We start from the raw sequence: 20,755 nt of genomic DNA on the forward strand, positions 1-20,755 counted from the left end.
CTATAAATTTTCCATAAATAGGTCTCATTTTCAGAAATAAGACCTATTCTAGTATTGCTCACTGCAAAAGGAGGCAGAATCTGTAGAAAGTTTTTTCTGTGTTAGAAACACAGAAAAAGGCAGATGTGAATTTAGTCAGAACACTCCCATTGACATCTCTAGGCTATAATTAGAGACCTGATAAAACCTGAGTAGTGGGCTTTGCATAGCAGAATTTTTTGGCTTTTGATACCATTGGGCTCTTTTAACCTGATGAGCCTGGGCCCCACATCTGGAAACATTTGTATATCAAAAAACCCCTTGCTCATGTGTAAGCATATAAAAACTGTGCTTGAAACTCAGAGTTACATAATCTTCTATGCTGATTTAACAAAGAATAGTCAAGAGCTTATAGGAACCCAATGAAATAAAAAATCTCAGGGGCAAAAGAGGGCAAGGTCAGTAATTTTTATTAAAGATAGTTGTGATGTAAGAGAATATGTAGTATTTTTACACTAGTCAGTATCACTGCTGCGTATGAATCTGGGTAAATAATCACATTTTGTATTTGCCTTACAAAGCAGGAATATTTTAATGATGAAAATTAAAAATGGGTTTGCTCACAAAAGCTTTTGTGTCTGAAACCCAGCTATAAGTAGCTCACTATCTAGGTTGAAAATGGTAATGCAGGGTAGTGTGTCCTATTTTTCTGTGCTTGAAGTGAAGACACAATAGTAGAATTCAGCCTTGGTAGTTACTAATACACCACACAGACACAATAACAGCCTGTGTACTGCATAAAGGAATCACTTGTGGCCTGCCTCCATTACAAAGAGCAGAGGGAGCCAACATGCAAGAAGACAAAATGCTTTACGAGGGGGAAGGGGACCAGAAGAGTTGATGTAACCAAACACGAGGACCTTGATTCTTTTTGGAGTGATTTTAGTCCCTTTCCATCAATTATCATCCTTCATATTCTCCAGAATCTTATCACAAGCAGCATTACAGGAACTGAACAAAACAATACTCAGGCTCAAGTAACCCTGTGAACTGCACTGGTGATTCCACACCCTGTTGCTGTTTGCCCAGGTTATTCAGGTTAAAAAAAAAACAACTAAAAACCAAAATGCAAAAAACTCCTTACAGAACAACAACACACATTCTTGTTTTAAATAACGTGCTCAACCCTTCCTGGTGTTTATTCTGCTCTGTAGTACTACTGTTATCTCACACTGCAATACTACAATGGATATGAAAAAATGAAGTATAGAAGAAGGTTGACTTTCTCTAATTTGACTGCTTTTCAAATGAAAAGTTCCTGTCTTGCAGGGTTCTCAACAGATTTATTTTTGAGTAAATTAGATCATGCCCTTTTCTATTCCAATCTTCCACATTCTCTTGGTGAAATTTGAGTTTCAGAACAATACAAATTAAAAAATGTATATATCTGCAGAAATGCTCTGCAGCTAACATTTGATTTTTCAGTGAAATAAAAAATGTCTACTGATTTGTTTTTACTTCTCTAAATCAGAGTAATAAATTTTTCTGTCTTAACTGATACGTGAAGTTTTGAGGGCACATGAAATCATTGAAAAGCATCTATTTTTTCATTCATTCATGCTAGATATGTGACATTTCATGGTAATTCTTGACAGAACACTGTAGTCATTGCTTATCTTAAATTAAAAAATATGTGGAAAATAAAAAAAAAAAAAAAAGATCTTAGGAAAGGCAGCTATTTTTGACAGCAAGTTCGTTTCTGTGAAACAAAGCCTTGTCTTTCAGAAAGTGTTTATGATCCATGAGGAGAAAAAAAAAAAAGTATATCCTTGGGCTAAAATGTTTATTGGCACCTAGGAGTCTGCAGAGAGCAAGTCAGGCCTGTGGTTTTTTGAGGGCACTTTATCATCTCCTGCATTCTCAAAGGGATTGGTGAATGAATAGAGATGGATTACTCAGCCTTCTATTCCACGCCTATTCCTCTCCATTTTCCTTGGCAAGACTTAGTGCCAGGCTATTTTTAGTGAGACAGCGTTCTATTTTTAGACAAATATCAGTTAAGAGACATTGTTAGGAAAAAATTTTTTAAAAAGAAAAACACAAAGAGGAGGGAACAAGGTTTCCCATCTCATGTTGTGAAGCAAGCCCTTCAACCTGTAACTTCGGGCATTTCAGCTGCTTCCAATCTTGAAAAAATAAAGAAAATTCAGAGTTCAGGGATTTAAAAATAAACCTACCCTCTGGCAAAAGGACCAAAATACAACAAGCTGTTACTATGTGAAACAGTGATTACAAAGCAAAGAACTTTCCCCAGTGACTAGATGGGGATAAAACTTTGGAGCTATTAAGGTCTGAGAATGTTACACAAGCATGTAAGATATTTCCAGCTCCTTAGCCAGATATATCATATTTTGGAGAAAAAAAGAGTGATCTGTGAAATAGACCTTGCTCTAAGAAATGCAGCTTTAAGATTCCAGTTTGACAAAAAAAAAAAGGAAGAACGAAAAGTTTGAAACATGTTTATATTCTGCACATATTTTTCACTTTCATAACTTCAGCATTTTTGCAAAAATCTTTCAAAAAACTTTACTAAGTTATTAATATATTTAAAAATCTCTTAAAAAACAACAAAAGAAAAAATGAAAAAATAAAATGACATGATCCTCAAAAAGGTTAAAACAGGAGGTCCAGATCACTCCCTAAATACTCAAAAGAGGCTTCTGATGTACCCTACGCTTTGGATCAATTTTATTTTTTTCTGTCCCTTCTCTCTTCTTCTACATACAGAAAATTAGCTTTTGAGTGACTGGCTTTACTTTCACTTGAGATACATTAGGATTACAAACTATGTTTCACATTAACCAAACCCTTGCTGAAATAAATCATCATGGAAAATCATCATGGAAAAGGTTTTTTTTTTTTTTTTTGTTTTTTTTTTTTTTTTTTTGAGATTAAACAAAATGAAAAAACTCATTGTGCAACTTTCCCCTAGCTGCAGTTTCCCTACAAAATTAATTTGGAATATAGGAAACCCTCTACTGTTCTTCTAGATTACATAGCAACTAAAGTCCCTGACTTATTAAATGCAGAGTAACAAGGAGATACAGAACTATCAAGGAGAGCTAGAAAATAGCCTGGGAAGATAAAGAGTCAAAAATCTCATGAGGATATGTGGGAGGAAGGGAATAAATTACTACCTAATGAGTGCAGTAGAAGGACTACTTTGGACACTTGAACTGACTGGAACAGCAAATCCACTGAGGGACTTCTTTGGATGGAATAGAATTGCCATACACAGTTTTCCAGCTTTGAACTTCTTCTTGAAGTCTTGTAACAGGCACTATTTACATGAATCCCAAATTGATTGATAAATAATATTAGGTAAGAACGCCAGATTTTGTTTAGAAAAGAGGCATTTCTAAAGAAATTTAAAAAATGAAGATTGATAAAATGGACAGATTTATAGTACTTTTGGAACCAAGATATTTTTCCCTCTGAGATTTTTTTAACCAGTCATGGTTAGAAAAAAACACAGAAAAAACTTGCATGAGGACATTAATTTACAAACACATTTTCCAAAGGCTCAGTGCTCAGTTGGCAAACAAAGACCAAAGGAAAAATGCTGAAGATCTTGAATTCAGTCCTATGGTTTTGTCATACATGATGCTGGCAGTGATGATTTGGTTTGTGCTTTCTAAAAATGAAAAAAAGACAACAGCATTTAAAAAGCACAAATAGTATTCCAGAGGAAATTTTTTGGCCTGTTGACTCTTTCCAAATATCTGTCCTGTGAAACTAGTAACATTAGCTGGTTTTTAGGCAACTGGTCTTCAACCAATTTACAAAGGAAATCAATAATGGTATCCCCATTTCACAAATAGTGAAACTGAAGCACTAAGAGGAAATGTGACTTACCCAAGGTCACAAAACAGTATTTGGCAAAGCTATTAATAAAACCCAAGTCTCATGAGTCCTAGTCCAGGGCAGTATCCAATACACTGTACTGTCTTTAGATCACCCTGAATAACCTTTCTTACATACAGGCTTACTTTCCATACTGTCCCAGATCTTCAGCCCATGTTAGCTGAAAGAAATCCTCTGATTTCAGCAGATCAAGACCTGACTTGATGTGTATTTCACAGCTTGTTTATATGCAATATTATATTATGGTGACATGAGAAAAAAATGCACTTATTGCATTAAACAAGCTACAACAGTTGCCTTAGTTTTCCTAAAAAGAGAACATTTAGAAAGTCGTATGGGCTTATTTACTACAAATATACAGATAAGAGTCTTAATTGATATGAAGAGGCTTTCAGAATCTAATTAACCTCCTAGCTAGTCATTAGCTCTGTGACCTTTAGAAATAATTGACAGAAGAAAATTTCTCTTCTCATTCAGAACTTCCACATCAAGTGACTAATCCTGATGTGCTACTGGACCCACAGCACAACTGTAAGGATTGATGGGATAAAGTGCAGTAATTCCATGAGCAAAACAGGACTGTAGGATTCCTCTCTGGCACAAATACTGCCCATGGCCACCTGAGTGCCATTCTCATCAACTCCAACCTTCTAATGTGCTAAAACTGTACTAAGTTTTAACTCTCATGCCCCTCCAGGAGATTTAAAAGTATGCCAATTAACACGTTGTGGCTGGCAATATTAAAAACAACTGGATTCTCAGTTCAAACTAGCTTTTCTACAAATCATGGAAGAATAAATTGCTATGACTAATTGTATGTTGTCATAGACGTATTTTTTTCAGAGTAACAATGCTTCTTTCAACCAGCAGAAAAGCACACAATAAAAATTTTCTGAATTCCACCACCCTACAGGGCTTGGTATTTGTTCCTTGCTATCTTAACGTTAAGGTCTGTGAAGATTTCTCCATGTGCTGTAAAACATAAAGGATGAGCAATCTTCAGGGAGAATCTCACATGTTCAGAACCTCCCTTCTTAGGGGAAAATGCAACTGCAAATGGAGCACATTTCTTTTCCTATGTTCAAACTCTTGTCCTTTACCAAGTACAGAAGTCCACTGGAAAAGGGAGAATACTCTATGAAAGGTCAATTCACCCACAGTTGCTAGAGAATGAACATATGTGACCCTATGCAAAACAAGTTAAAAAGACAATCCTAGATCTCATTTTCCATGAAAAATAATCTATAATGTAAAAATTATTTTAAAATATTATATATTATTGCAAATTAGAATTACTTTTTTGTTTTGTTTTTCCCTGGGAAACCTGCAACCTCATTACAATGTCCCTAAAATAATTTACACCATAGAATACTTCATAATAATTCTTGATGAAGCCTTCACTACCACTAAAAGCAAAAATTCACCCAATTAAAATTTTCCAACTTACCTAACTTCCATGAGAAAGTGAAGGCAAAAGAGGATGGAGGACCATCAAGTGTAATGGAAAATCAGTCCCTAACAGAGTAAGACAATGTAAAGATGAGAAGCCAGATGAGGTTAAGGTTTTATTGAAGCAGAAAGATATGACAGTATATTGCAGGAGCTGTTATCTTTCTATATGCAAAAATCCATATCGAGGACCATGAAATCTTCTAACACTTGATTAAAAAAAAAAAAAAAAAAAAAAAAAAAAAAAAGGGAGAGAGAGAAATAAAGCAGAAGATATGTACCAGAAAAAGATAGATTAAAAAACAGGTATTAGGAGAGAGATTTCATAAAAGATGCTGAGCTCATGGGAAAATTTTTTGTAAGGTAATGGAGACCTGCAAAATCAGACAGATGTGTGTGCTTGCATACAAATTAATGGTTTTATTCAGTGAACTTTGCAAAATTAAGGTATTTGGTGGACGATTAGCATTCATGACATAGAACCTCAGTTAGCAAAGAAAAAGATTAATGAAGTCTGTGTTTTGCTTTTTTCTCTACTAGTGATTAGTGGTATGGTAAAGGGGTACTGAGGAGATGGATGGATGCCTGTCTGAAAATGGAAGATATGTTTAATGGGATGAATTTGAAAGGGCTGACCTAGTAGGAGAGCTTGAACTAAAGTTAGTGACCACTGAATCAGCAGATGAAGAGAAGTCAGCTGGAGAAAGAGGGACAGTAATAGAAGCAGGGTCAAAGAAATTGATGGATTGGGGGTTTATAAAGAGCTGAAAGAAAAAGTAGTCAGTGATTTGTGGAGGAATGATTTATGTGCACACAGAGCAAGGCTCAGCATACTAAATTCAGTATACCAGAAACTGAATCAAAACCAAGAGTTAGTGAAAATTCACTAGAGGTCTTCTAAAGCTGAGACAGTAGCTGATGCTTTGACATGAAAGAAATGAAAAGGAAAAAAAAGCCAGTGAGAGAGAAAACAGGCAGGAAGTTTCACCTTAAATCAACAATGTCTTGATGGCTTGGCTGTAGAATCAAAGCAGATTTCAGTAAAATGATTAGACTTTCAATTACATTTGCAGAAAAACATTTCCCCATATTCCTGCTCTGAAGCCTGTCCCCTTCAGTCTGAGGCTGAGGTCCTTCCTGAGCTCCTATATTGTGAGCTTACAGTGTTTCAGAACTGGATTCTTGTTAATCACAGCAGTGTGGCAGTGAGGAATCACTAAAATAAATTGTGTTACATCCGCTTCTGTTTTATAGAAACAAGGAAAGGATCTCTTCTAATAAATCCAAAGAATGCATAATGCATGTACTTACTGTTGTAAAATCCTGACATTTTTCCTTCCCCATTTCCTTATTGCCAAAAGTAAGTTATTGCCCAGTCTTATACAATCATGCTGAATATATTTGCTGGAATTTACACACACACTTGGAGGTTAGCATAAAGATGAAATGTTATATTTCTCCTCTGCTTTGAATGAACTCATCAAAGTTTCTGCTGCTCCTTAAAAGAAATTACTAAATCCAGCAACTAATGCTCCCTTTTTAACTGAAGGAAAATTGAATGAATGACTTTGGTATGAGTAGTTTGGTGGTGAGGACATAACGGCTTCGAATTTAAGAATCCAGATAATGCTAAACAGAAGTTTCAGAAGGTAACTTTTTTGTTTGATTGGTTTTGTTTTGTTGGCTTTTTTTGTTTGGTTTGTTTCTTTCCCAGAATTAATGTACATCTCCATGCAAATTTTGGTAAGACTCACAATAATTCTCACTGTTGCTTGAAATGGATAAATCTGTGTGTAGGATGCTTATATTTTCTCCTTCATGAGCACATGTTTGACTTCTGGCCTTTACAATTTCTTAACTATTAGCATTCCATTTTTTATCAAGATAGATTTATTGATATCATATACCTGTAAGTTGGATGGAACCAATTTTCCATTAAAAAATAGTGTGATGTTTGTTGTGATATGATCTTGTTTTCCTCTGATACTTTAAGTAACAGGTTATAGCCTGAAGACTCACTTTTTCAGAAATGCTAAATATAATTAATCCCACTAATTACATTGAAAACATTTGCTTAGTAAAATTAACAGCTTTAGCCAGATCTACATGAAAATTATGTAGTTTTTCTATTTGAATAGCTGTGACTTAACTTGAAAGTAATTAACTACATATTAGAGAGCTCTTTTAATTTTCTTTGAATATAGATAGTTCAAAGAAGTTACACTACATTTTAATGACTGATAACACAGTTCTAGCAGAACTTAAAAATAACTAAATAACTGAATGTGAACATAACTTGGATTCTATATTAAAGACCTTTATACGGTTGACAGGTATATTTCAATTTTCATATAAAAAAGTTTTCTTTCTCAAATACTGTGCAGAAGTCTATGAGCACAGCTATTCCCTTGTCTTCTGCTGAAATATAGCTATTGAATAGACATTTAGTTAAAAATGCTCAGATTTAATAATACTGTCTTACTCTCAGCTGCTGTTGATTGCTCTGGAAGAATAAGATTAAAAAATTGTCCTTATGAAATCTAGCTGTCTGAAAAGGAAAAGAAGAGGGTCTCCTTACAAGGAAAATATGTATAATGCAGTCAGTTTAACTGATCAGTTAAAATACTTAAATGTGTGGCAGATTTATATCCTGTACCTAAAAATATACCCAAACTACACTAAGAGTCAGACCATTTATCACATTGCATATTTTCATAATCTCTATCCTCTACTGTACTTGTAACTGTGATGTTCATTATCCATTAAAGGCGTGATAACATGGAATTCTTGTTCAAAACCTATGTGCTGGAATAGGACTCCTTGGATTCTGAAACTGTACCAGTATTGACATTGTTTAAGTATTTTGTGTTGCAGGCAGAACGTAGAAAAATGTAACAGAAAATCAAACTCAGAGCTGCTAGAACATTCACTTTATTTGGAATTCTATGCCTATTGTTCAATTTAAATAATATTTATCTCAGTTACCCACTTTTATTTTGTTCCTTTTTGAAAAGTGAAAAGAGTTGCCCCTCAAACTTGGGTATAATCAGAAAATTACACATCTGCATGCAAAACTGCTGATAAGTCTATCCAAACTGGCCCACTGTTTATGCAGAAAGGGATTTTACTGGTGCAGTGAGTTCTCTTCATATAAATTTCAACATTATTTGAAATTTTAAGTTTTCATTCAAGTTCCTTGGAAAACCATAGTCCTCATGATAAAAAGTATTCATTCGTTGTAAAGCAAGCAATAAATCCCTGGCTGTATTTCCACCTATTTCCACACAAAAGCCTGCAGGAAGGAGTAAAGATATCACAGGAAACTCTTCTGCTAAAAATATTCTGGCTTTCTGCCTCTAAAAGAGGACAGGACTTTATTTTGCATAGAATTTGAAATCTTTTGGACAGGACATGGCATCCCAGGTCTAGGTGACAGGAAAGGCTCCATGTCTATACAAAAGATTTGAAGTAAGAGAGGAAAAGAGATGATGTAGAGGAGGAAGAAATTATGCACTTTTCTCCTCATCTTAACTCATTTAAATGTTTTTTTTCTGCTGTCAGAACCTCGCCCTCTTCTAATGGAGGGAGAATCTGGGGGAAATAAGGAGGGAAACAAAACAGTAACTTCCTAGATACTGACATAACGATGGGCAGAGAATTGATATATATTCCTGTGTGCAGTCTTTGCCCGTCTAAGGTGACTCTTTGTAACAAATTTAATGATTTTAATTATGCAGAACTTATCTTTTAAAATATTTTATATATAAATAACTCACTATCTCACGTTGCTAATTTCAAAAACATGACCAGTCCTGGTGAAGACTCCAAAAAGATCAAAGTCTCATTTCAGACAACATCCAGATCATTCAAAAATCTGAAACTAACTTTGTAAAGTTGTGGAGTAAACTACGTATGTATGCCAACATATTCAGGTGTAAATTTTCACTAAGCCTTGAGACAGGTCTTCATCCTTCTACTATGTTTTTAATTGATACCATTAGATCAGTCATGTGCTTTAAAAACAGAAGTTGGATAGGTAACAAAACCCATTTTTAGATATGAGTCCAAGATATGAGTGCTTTGTTATGAACAACAAAATCAATGAAGGCTTTATGTATTTTGCATGGCTTGAATCCAAATGTAATTGAAAAGTAAGCTGACTTTTCTACAAAAATTAGCATCTTAAATTTTAAAATCTTAAATTTAACTTAATAATTTTCAGTAATTGTGAATAATAATTGCTCCTTAAAATAATAAAAAAAAAATAAACAGCGTTTCTTACATTCTGACACTATTGCTTTGATACTGTGACTATTATATTATGGTCACAATATTCTGTGTGAATAGCTGATGTATTTTTGCTCTGCAGATTATGAATCAACTTTTCTTTCATTTTATTAGATGCCCTCTGTAAACAATCAAAAAGCTAAACAAATCAATCAAATTCCACCAACAAATGGTTCTAAATCTTCTTCCACACCTTTTACACTGCATTCTTAATTCCACCTGGACAGACAGTATTATAAATTTTGTACTGGGAGGAAAAAGTACCCAATGTTTTGCAGACAGCCTGTCTCTGGGTAAGAACAGGAGACAAGCAGGAGATTCAGCTGGTGGGTAGTGGTCAAGGCATGGGACAAAGTGACAAACCAGCACAACAGGGAGCCAGAAATCCCTTTGCAGAAGTTTCTGCAAGACTTGGATAAAAACTGCTCACAAAAGACATGGATTTCCTGCAGCTTTGGCCTCATCACCTCTAGTGCTCCAACCAATACACCTGTTCTGCTCTCCTGCTGCTATGCCACTTGGAGGCATAATCTGCTTGGAGCACCTCCACCTCAGAGCAAAGCACAAACACTTACCTCAACAATATCTGAGTTTGTTCTGCTCTCGTGTGGCTCATTGTACTCGGTGTATTTCAGCAACACTTTGTCCATATCCGTGCTGGCATACTGGAACAGCTTGTTGGTGCTGTTGAAGATGATTAGAGCAATCTCACAGTCACACAGAACACTAAGCTCATAAGCCTTCTTCATTAACCCAAATTTCCTCTTTGTAAAAGTCACCTGGAAAAAAAAAAAAAAAAAAAAAGCAAAAAAGGTCCATGAGAAATCCACAAGTTGCTCTCTGTAGTCTTTCTCCATTTTTTCTGAACTATAATGTGTGACAACTTGTTTTTAAATTGAAGATGCTCAGAAAACAAATTAATAAGTATAAATGCAGTTCCAAAATAGAATATATATGTGTGTGTTGTATGTAGTACACAAGGGAGAGATACCTAATTATCACCACATGAAACTTGAGCTATAGGTAAGGACCATGGGGGATTTTCATTTAGTGGTGATATGATGTGTTGATACTGCAACTTTAACTTTTAAATTCAGATATCCTTGAGATTGCACACATCTTCCCATCAACATTTCCAAAATGCACCTCAGATTAGCAGCTGTAAATACTTTGAACAAGTGCAGCCAATTCTGTTTTTTTTAATTCTGATAGCAATTAACTTTGATTTCAAGCCCCCCAACTCCTGCTAGTTTTGAAGCAAAGAAATTATTTCATAAGCTTTTAAGTAATGCAAAAGAGATACACTGCTCAATAAACACATTCAAGCTACTTTTAAAGAAATATCTAGTGTTAAAAATCCCACTTGTGAGAAATGAGAATTTTAAAGCATGAAAGAAGAAAATAGCTGCCTTTGAAAGAAAGTCTTTTCTGAACATACACATATCATATTTTATTCCATTTCAAGCCATATGCTGAGGAATATGAACTGGCACTTTTAGTACAAATGGCTTTAGCTCCTATTATACAGGAAAGAAATAGAGATGTTCTTGCAAGTTCTCAGTAGGCCAACTAATGCCCCTACATAATGCAAAATCCAGGCAGTATGAAAATTATAATTATTCTCTATGAAAACCATTATTTTTCCACAGGGACTGTTTTGACAATGAAAGACCTGCATATCAAACAATTTTTTTGTCTGCTTTTCAGCACTAGGTTACAAGTTCCAGTAAGACACGTGACTTGAAATAAGAAACTACTAAGAGCTGTTTAAGCTAATTGTATGGTTGAATTTTTCTCCTCTGTTTCTTCATTTGTGCAATTTCTTTTAAATAATTTTCATTGACAGGAATTTTTAAGACAAAAATGGTTTTGCTAAGACTGTAATTAATTTGCCACATGGTCAAGGTACTTGGTATGTCAAGGACAGGCACATAACCAAGTTATTGGTCTACATTTGTTTCTACATTTGTTGCTACCATCCCTTATATACCCATAAACAGCAGCAACTCTGCACATTTATGATGATCAAAGATTTTTCTATCTGTGATTCATATAGATGTTGTTTTAACTTATCACACTTCTAATGCAAGTTAGTGCTAAGGCAATCCCAGACCACCTTAAAATCCCAACATGTCAGGCCAAGGAAAACATGACTTTTTAATTATTGCTAATCCCTATTTGCTAGACTGTCTCAGAAAGATGAGGCTTTGTGTCCGTGCTGTGAACACTTATTCTCCCAAATGAATACTGAATGTTATTCCTTTCATTTTAATTAAAATAATTTTAGTCTCTGTCAACATATTGTTAAGAAAAGATATACTGCCATTAAATACAATTATTCAAACATTTTATAAAAACCCACTTTCTACAGCGCTGGTCTCAAGTTCCATAATTGACAAAGTTATTTCTTTCTAAATTTGTTTATCATGGCTTTTGATATTTGGAATGAATAATAAGGTAGGTAACAAAACTTCACCCAAATTCTAAATAATAATATAATAGTAGGAAAAGTAATAAAAATAAAATCCTTGTCTTCAAAATACTCCTTTAATTGTTTTTCTGATTATAGAAAAATGCAATGAAATGGTTGAAAAATACACACACATATATTTATGCGTATATATATATATATATAAGCTTGTTTTAGAAATAATTAATGATACAGAAAATAAAATGTACTGATTAAACATATTTTTCTGAATCTAACATGCCCTTCAATCAACTTTTTTACCACAGTGCTGCAGGTGTGATGTCTCTGAATTTAGCATGCTTTTCACCATTAAAGTCCATCCCAGCATGTCCTTAAAGACACTGTTTGTGTTTACTGTTAGGTAAAACCCCTTAACATTTTGAAAAACCACCCAGCTGTGCTGCACAGAAGTTATTTAATTCATAATACTTATCACCAAAATGATACTGGTTAGAGTTACTTTTTATGGACAGTGAAAACCCCACAAACCAGAAGAATAAATAACATAGATCTTAATTTTCTCTTTCTTTAATATATAATCTTAATTGCACTGAATTTGGTTTTAATTTCTTGATCTTTCTAACATTTTCTAAATCAACTAGCTAATGCCTTCTTCAACTGATAATTAAAGAATTAAAAGCAGTTGCATCAACTACTGTTTCACTACTTCTGATTAGGAATTTTAATTTTTGAATATGTCATTCACAGTATTTTACACATACATAATACATATACATAGATGTAAATTTATTATGCTTTATAACAGTTTATAATAGAGAACTTTTCAAATGTATAATGAAATATTATGTCAAATATGTGAAAATATAGTCAAACGTCATGTCAATAACTTCAGAAAAAATTATGAACACTTTTCCAGCCATTTAAAAATCAAAATTATATTTTTTGCATACATTCTTCTATATGGCTACATAAGGAAGATGAATAGTCCATATGCTAAAATACTTTTGTAAACAATATAAGTAAACAGCATATCAAATATTTAACTTTACTTGTTCAATTTTTTCACCATTTGCTATGTTAGCAATTCTTGCCCCCACTAAAAAATATTAAAATTAAAAACCATCTAATTAATATTCTCTAAGGTAGAAGATAATATTCTAATATTGAAAAAGTTTTGTTGAGTGATAAAATTTACATAAATTATAAAATACTTCTGTTCTCTTTTGTCCAGTTGACATTAATTTCTTTGTCTTTCTTAGAAGGCACTGTGGAACCTACACTCAAAAAGTTCTGATTACACTTGAACTGACTCAGTGCTGAGAATGAACAAGACAGTCACATTGGCATGAAAATGCTACATACAGCTACAAACTCTAGCTACATCACCAAAAAATTAATGCATGCACATAGCCTTATAATTATAATTTGTGCTCAAAGTGCTCAATCTTGTTAGTGTCATATAACAACAGATAATGTCACTTTGTCATATGACATAAACAACACTAGTGACACTGAAGGAAAACATTCATACAATGAGAAAATTCATCATCATATTTCAAATAAGACACCCCCAAAAAATGCATACATTTCAAGATCTCTGTAACATTTAGGCTTTTTCAGCAGCAAGAATCAAATCACTGCATGTTATTTCCTGACAATATTAGTCAACATATGTTTAGTTATCCCCACTATCTAAATCACTGCTAATTTGCAGGTTTTTCAGTTAACAAATCTACTTCTCTTTAGGAGAAGGATAAGCAAAACAGGACATCCTTTTGGAATAGAATATTTTATAATGACAGGGTGAAAATTATGAAAAATTAAAGTGGAGTGGAAAGTGAAAGACTGGAAGCCAATATCCAATGAACTTTAAAATCTTTTTAAGCATGTGTATATAAAATACGAGATTTTCAACAATGATACAGTTTCTAAATACTCATAAAATGAGATGCTTGAATGCATTGTTTTATATACATTGCAAAAAGAGCAGGGTGTGGAGATCACCAAAATTATTTCTTAATCCTACCAAAAATAACCTAATTATATCACTTTCTATTAATTCAAAACCTACTAGTCTTTTATATTTATCTTAGAACTATAGTTATTATACTTATTTAATTTTTATTTATTTATTTTAAATGTAATTGTCCCCTTAATAAGAATGGTGGTATTGAGAAGGTAGGTTACTGAAGTCTGAAGCATTTGTGTCTATGAATAAGCATTAATGCTGATGACTTTGTATGGTGTGAGCTAAACAAGACCTTACTTAATTGTAAAATACTTATGGTGGACTTTGAATTTCCTTGATAAAAATGAAGGTGAGCCTTCTATGTATTTTGGATGAAGTTCTAACTAAAGGCGAAACATGTTAAAAGAAAGGCATCGAAAAAAGAGAATTGTTAAAAGGGTGATTTTCAGCTTCAACTCTGGCTCTTTGGATCCATGGAAACAGCTTTCAAATGGCCCAGGCTGTATCTGCAAGTGAAGCTGTAAACAGCTGAATTCAAGTGTGCATGTCACACAGTGATATGATCAATTGAGAAGGCAATTTGGTACAGAGAAGACTTGTTTAATCACTATTAAGTTGAATTTACTTAATCTATATAAATTAGAAGGTATTGTCTCTCATCTGCTGAGATTTTAATTTAACTGTGTGAGTTTGTATATGGGGATATTAGACACTGGAAATAGTCTTTCATTGGGTATATTTGTAAGAACAATTTTATACTTATAGATTTTTATATATCAGTGAAGAAACAGAAGCATCCACAAATATTCTTATTTAATGAGTACAGCCTTCAGGATACTGTCTATAATTTTTGCCATGTGATCATTGTCTCTTTTTTCGCTGGGAGATGGTTTGGGATCAGTTTACTTCAGTTTAGTTTAGTTTTAGTTTTAATTCAGGCTTTCCTAGTAATTTTTTTCTGAAATCTCACAAACTGTGAGAGGTTGAACTGTAACATCACTCTGTATTTGTCACTAATAGTCACAGTATGTGTGCTAACACTTCACGTTTTCCAAGTGGCAGTCCCAGGATGTTTCAAGGGATTCAGTCCAGACAGTGTCAGAATATCAGTGCTCTCCTTACTTCTAACTGTCCTGAAGATGCAGATACATAGCTGCTGACATATGAAAATGAGAGAAATGGCATTTTCACAAAATGCCTTCCAAATACATCTCCTGCCTTTAAACAGGTAAAGAAGAGGGATCACTGATGCACAGAAAGATCTGATAATAGTGCCATGTTTTAGAAAAAAAAAAAGAAAAAGTTGTCTATTTGTCCTTATTTCATGTGGAATGTCTGAATTTCTGACAAGGGACTTGAACAAGCACAGTAGATATGATGAATGTGAAAAACAGGAGGTCTTACTTGAGCAGTCTACCCAACTTCAAACATAAGGCCAATTTGGCCATATATATTCAGAGGGTGCTCTTCACTAAAATGTCACTGCCAGGCACCTAAGCCTATTCTGTTGAAACATCAAATAACTACTGGAGAGGCAAAAACTGTTGCAAAATTCTCTCTTCCCTTTTTCATCTTATTTTGCTCTGATTTTTGTTTAGAGCTGTTTGTCATGTGAAGAGGTCTGGCTGAAACAATCTTTACAATGACTCTCAAACGGGTCTGGCAAACAGCACCAGTGCAGAATTTGATTCAGACAAACCTTCCTTTAAGCAATAGTTGGGCATACCACACTAAATGAAAGACTTTCAGCAGATTGCTTCCATGTTCTTATTACCCTCCAGCATAACTTACAGGGGTGAGACAGCATTGATTTATGCTGGTAAATGAGCTATTGTCCCAGAAAGCCCCAAGCATATTGAGCTATAACTTGCTGAATAGTCCACATAAAGAGGAGTTCTAAGAGGACACTCTAAAATTATAGCCATAACAGATAAAATGTTCATGATTAACCCTTATAAAAAAGAAGATTTTGTGTGTTACATCACGTTTTTAGAATCTTTGCGCATAAATAACAGATTAAACACTTGGAGAAGTGATACTATTCAATCTGTCCAAATCCAAGTCATGCCCAATCTCTTAAGTTTTTAGTGTTTAAAAAAAGAAAGAATAAAATTGAAAGATATGTTAATTAAAGATGACACAGCAACCTCCGAAATTAGGAGGTCAGCCAGTATCAATGCTTCTCATTTTAACTTATTAATTAAGATCTAAGACCAAACAGGAATGAAAGAATAATAAAGGCTAATCTTTGGTGCTTCACTTCCTTTTGTTGAATCAGAGGGATATGATTAAATCCTTTATAGACAGATCTACAGACATGCATACACTTTAGGCAAAAAAGATAATCTCAAAAACACAGTGGCCAATACAATAGACAGAAAAGCTGGCTTAACTGCCTTTTTTTTTTTTTTTTTTTTTTTTTTTTTTTTTTGTATGCTATCACCCTTTCTGGAAGGTACAAATATAAGTTTGTAGTAAAAAAAACATGTTTATAAGTTCTGTGTTGCTAAAATGTTCATAAGGTAAAGGTCAAAGAATATTTCATTCCCTGCTGAGCAAATGGTCAGGAAGCACATTTGTCTGCATTTCCTGTCATAACAGGAAGAGTGTAACTTCTTCCTCTCCACAATGGCTTCAGTTCTGCTTCCCACCTCCAGCTCCTTTTCCCCCAGGGCTTTCTAAACCATTCCTTGCAAGACAGCAAGACTGAGCCTGTCTCTGTGCTATTTATCATCTCTGCTGTGTTGGCAGATGTCTCATTCACTACTGCACTCTTCTTGCTCACACTTCAAATTAAAAGTAATTTGACCTAAATATTTACCTTATGATAATTCATTCTAAATTATGCTCAGAACATCAATCTGTAATACAAGCACACTTAACCTTAAAATATGGCATTCTAGAAATTCATGTTTCATTTCAGTAGCTCTGTTGACGTTTTACTTCTCAGGTAGTCTGAAATAACATGAAAACTGTTGCCAGAGTTGCACAGATCACCACAATTTAGGAGTCTTGAAAACTTGGAGTGCAATTCCTTTCTTCCAGAAATCTAACTTTACCTCTGGAAAACAGAGGCCACTGTCGAATGTTAATGTTTTATTTCAAGTATATATGTGTACGTAATTCATTGTAAGCAATTAATAAAAATATGTAAAAGATAAAACGTGTGATGTTTTAGATTGAGGTTAATTGAACAAAAAAGTTATGCTTAGGTGCATAGTCAAGCAGCTATATTTTTATGTGAAAATATTTCCCTGGGGGCAGGTGGGGATATCTCACGTCTTGGATAAAATGAGGATGCTCCATGTAGGAGCAAAATATAAGTAAATAGGTGCATTCTTTTTTCTTAATCTATCTTGTGCTCATGTTAGCATTAATATTTAAGGTTCTTCACTGTTTCAACAGGGAAGCATCTGATTCAGACAATAGTCTCTTACCCTTTCCTTTTAAATAGAGCTGAAACAGAGATAAAAATAGATACATGCTTCTGAAATTAATTTAGAAACTAGCAGCATTAGGTATCAAAGTCAGTAGAACAAATCTAGGTCTTTCTGCAAATGGTAATTTCCTTCCAGGATATTCTTCCCCTGCCCCATAACCTCTCTTTAATATCGCTTTGATTTGTTCTCTGTGGAGCTGATAACTCAGTAATTCTCATTTTACAGCTTCACAGATTTTCTGAAATTAGAGAATGGTAAATCTGGGCATGAAAAAGTTAAACAGACAGTATTTGTTACTGTTATACCCTACAGATTTACACAGATGTGATGCTTTAAAAGGGTGTGTCAATGTTAAACACCTTAATATTGAAATGTGCACTTAGTATGGTGTTTAATAATAGTTAAGACCACAACAGCTCATTACAAATTGAAAGAAATGAACACTGTTCAGAATCATTAAATATGACAAACTCAGTTGTAATTGTGACTCTTCAGAAGCAGGAAAAAAATGCAAAACTAATGAGCAAGAAAATCACAGGGACAAAAAATGGTGCATAACCCTGTAAGGCTTCATATTTCCTAACAGTAATTTAAAAAAAAAAGAGGGGATTAAATGCAAGAGAGTGTTTCAGATCTCACACCAGAAAATCACTGCGTCTTATGCCCTCATTCCTGGGTCAATGTAGCTCTGGATTTAGCTCACAGACCAGGGATTTAATGAGATATTTTATGAGAAACCCTGTATTACAGTAAGACAATATCATTTATGTCATTACAATTATTTATTTTAGGCCTGGACAGCCCTGTCTAGATGGCTGCAAAAAGTTTCAGATGGCCCCTGTCTAAAGCAGACACAAAAGGCTGTCATTAAAACTAACAAAATATTTCACACTTATAAAAAAACAGATAAAAATACAAGGACTTTTCTGAGACAGAAGAATATAATTTTTCCTTCATGTGTTGACCATAGCAAAGGTGGCTGAATTAATTCTTTCAATTAAGAAGACACAGCAAAATAAAGTTCACACATTTTGTCCAAGTGACCACCATCTTTTCCTTTATTTAAACCAACCTAGAAATGTTGCTAGAATTCTTCTCCAATCTGCTCAATTGAAATTTTTACAGAAAGAACTTGTAGCAGTAAGGAACTTCTAGCATCAGATGTCAATGCTAACATTTTGGCTATTTATTCTGCTGATGGTGCACCTAATATCACGTAAGCAGTCACAGTCTATTTGCATGGTCTGTTGGCAGGGCTAGCACAACCTCACAACCCTGTGGTCTGAACAATATTACCAAGGATTCATTCCACATTTATGAAGACTGTATTATCCAGGAATTATTACTAGAATAAAAAGAAAATATTTGGTCACATTGGCTGCTTATAACCAGATTCACTTGGGAGTTTTCATTTCCATTTAATACTGTGGTGGGAACCAAACTGCACAAAATAAATAAACTTTTATTCTAGGCCTGGCAGTTATTCATCCTCTTTCTACATGTGTCAAAAAAGAGTGAAAGGGAATTTTTTTTATTGTCTTCCCTGAAACTTTTCCAGCCAACGAAAATTCATGATCATTCACAGAGCCAAACATTCTTGCTGTCCTTGTGACCACAAGGTATCAGTGAGAACTAGAAAAGACAACTTGCAGCCCACAAGAAACATCATTAAATTAATGGCTCCTCCCAGTTAAAATCCTGAATTCTGCACTCACTAAAATCAATGTGAGAACTCTTAGGCAGGCCAGGGTAAAAGGACCGAGCCTCTAATGACTGTGTTACAGTAGTTTCCCTTTAATTTATCTCTAAAAGTCGAAGCTTAAAATAGTTTTTGGAAAAGTGCAGACTGTACCCTCAAACTGCACATTTCTGTGATATTTTCAGTCAGAAATATGACTGTGGATAGTTTGAGTTTACATTTATTACCAGTATGGCCACTAAAGTACACAAATCCAACCAACTAGACTTGCTCAGAAGAAATTCTCCTGAGGGGAAATCAACACTATTTTTGTTCTTCCCAATCCACTCATACAAGCACTTTGAAGAGCAGGGGAGCCTCCTACTATAGCAGATAGTAGTGTGGAAGAAAACAGCTGTTTCACAGAGAGAACAAGTACACCATTCAATGGCTGACACAGAGGAGGCTGGGAAAGTGAGTGGAAAAACAAGGACAAGAATTTTGCTCCCCAGGCCTTGTAACAACTTGAACCCTTTTGTGAATATTCTGCTTTCCAAATAGATTCACCTTTGCACTGGGAGAGGAGACAGACTAATAGAACTACTGCTGTAGCTGCTCATTTGATATGTTCCATGTATTTTTCTGGTGTGTGCTGTACTGAAGAGGGTTTATGTGCTTGAGAGCAGCTGAGGATGCACCACTCAGGTATATCATATCTTGCCTTGTATTGTGAAACCACACTGTGTTTGAATGCAACCAACAATAAGGCATTTCTAGCCAAATGACTTGCTGCTGTTCTTGCAAATGTTTTTTGGTGGGGTGGAAAGAAAATATCTCTGTAAACAGAGCTACAAATAGGCTTTGTGGAACTCTGCTTGAACTAGTATCTTAGCTTTAGTAATCAAAAACTTTTTACCATTTTTTTCTGGTGCAACCTTTTAACCGTTTTAAAAAATATGTATTTATATAATTAAATAAGAAGACAATATAGGAATATAAATGATTTTTTTATTAATAATATTTTAAGATTACTGGTAGTGTGCAAGTTAGGAAACAAAATGATTTTGCTATGCTAAAGCAGAAATACTTCATGATATTTTAAGAACTGATGAGGTTTGTGCAAGAGTCCATCTGATATAAATGGTTAAAACAACAATCTGCAATTATTAAAAGTCCAGTTATATTTAATCACATATATATTACTACAATTAAAAAGCCTAATCCCACAGTCTGATGAAACTATGAAAGTCTTTTCATTTGCTTCATTGAGCTTTAAATCAGGGGACTAAATGCAAGATGAAGTCAGCAGAAATACTTTAAAAATTGTCATTAATATATTCATAGAGATGAGAAGCAGAATCAAGCCAGTTTTACAATATGGAAAGTAAAATAATGTAAATCTATACCTCCAGCCTCACAATAGCAAATTACATAACTTCTGTAAAGCTGCATTAACTGAATTGGGATTGTTCAGCCTGGAAAAGAGAAGGCTGGGGCTTAGCTACAGCATTCTGCACCTGGAGGAGTCTACAAGAAAGATGGAGAGGGACTTTTTACAAGGGCATGGAGTGACAGGACCAGGGGGAATGTATTCAAGC

At 34.3% G+C, this 20,755-nt stretch overlaps 1 protein-coding gene across 1 annotated transcript in view; it reads right to left on the reverse strand.

Moving 5' to 3' along the window:
- The window catches only part of MEF2C (myocyte enhancer factor 2C), a 124,860-nt gene that overhangs the window by 52,201 nt on the left and 51,904 nt on the right, over positions 1 to 20,755 (reverse strand). The window contains 1 exon segment of the mRNA XM_056513717.1: positions 10,215 to 10,418. Within this exon segment, the coding sequence (XP_056369692.1) occupies positions 10,215 to 10,418 (204 nt within the window).

This window comes from Oenanthe melanoleuca, chromosome Z (assembly GCF_029582105.1).
Source record: "Oenanthe melanoleuca isolate GR-GAL-2019-014 chromosome Z, OMel1.0, whole genome shotgun sequence".
Lineage (NCBI taxonomy): Eukaryota > Metazoa > Chordata > Aves > Passeriformes > Muscicapidae > Oenanthe > Oenanthe melanoleuca.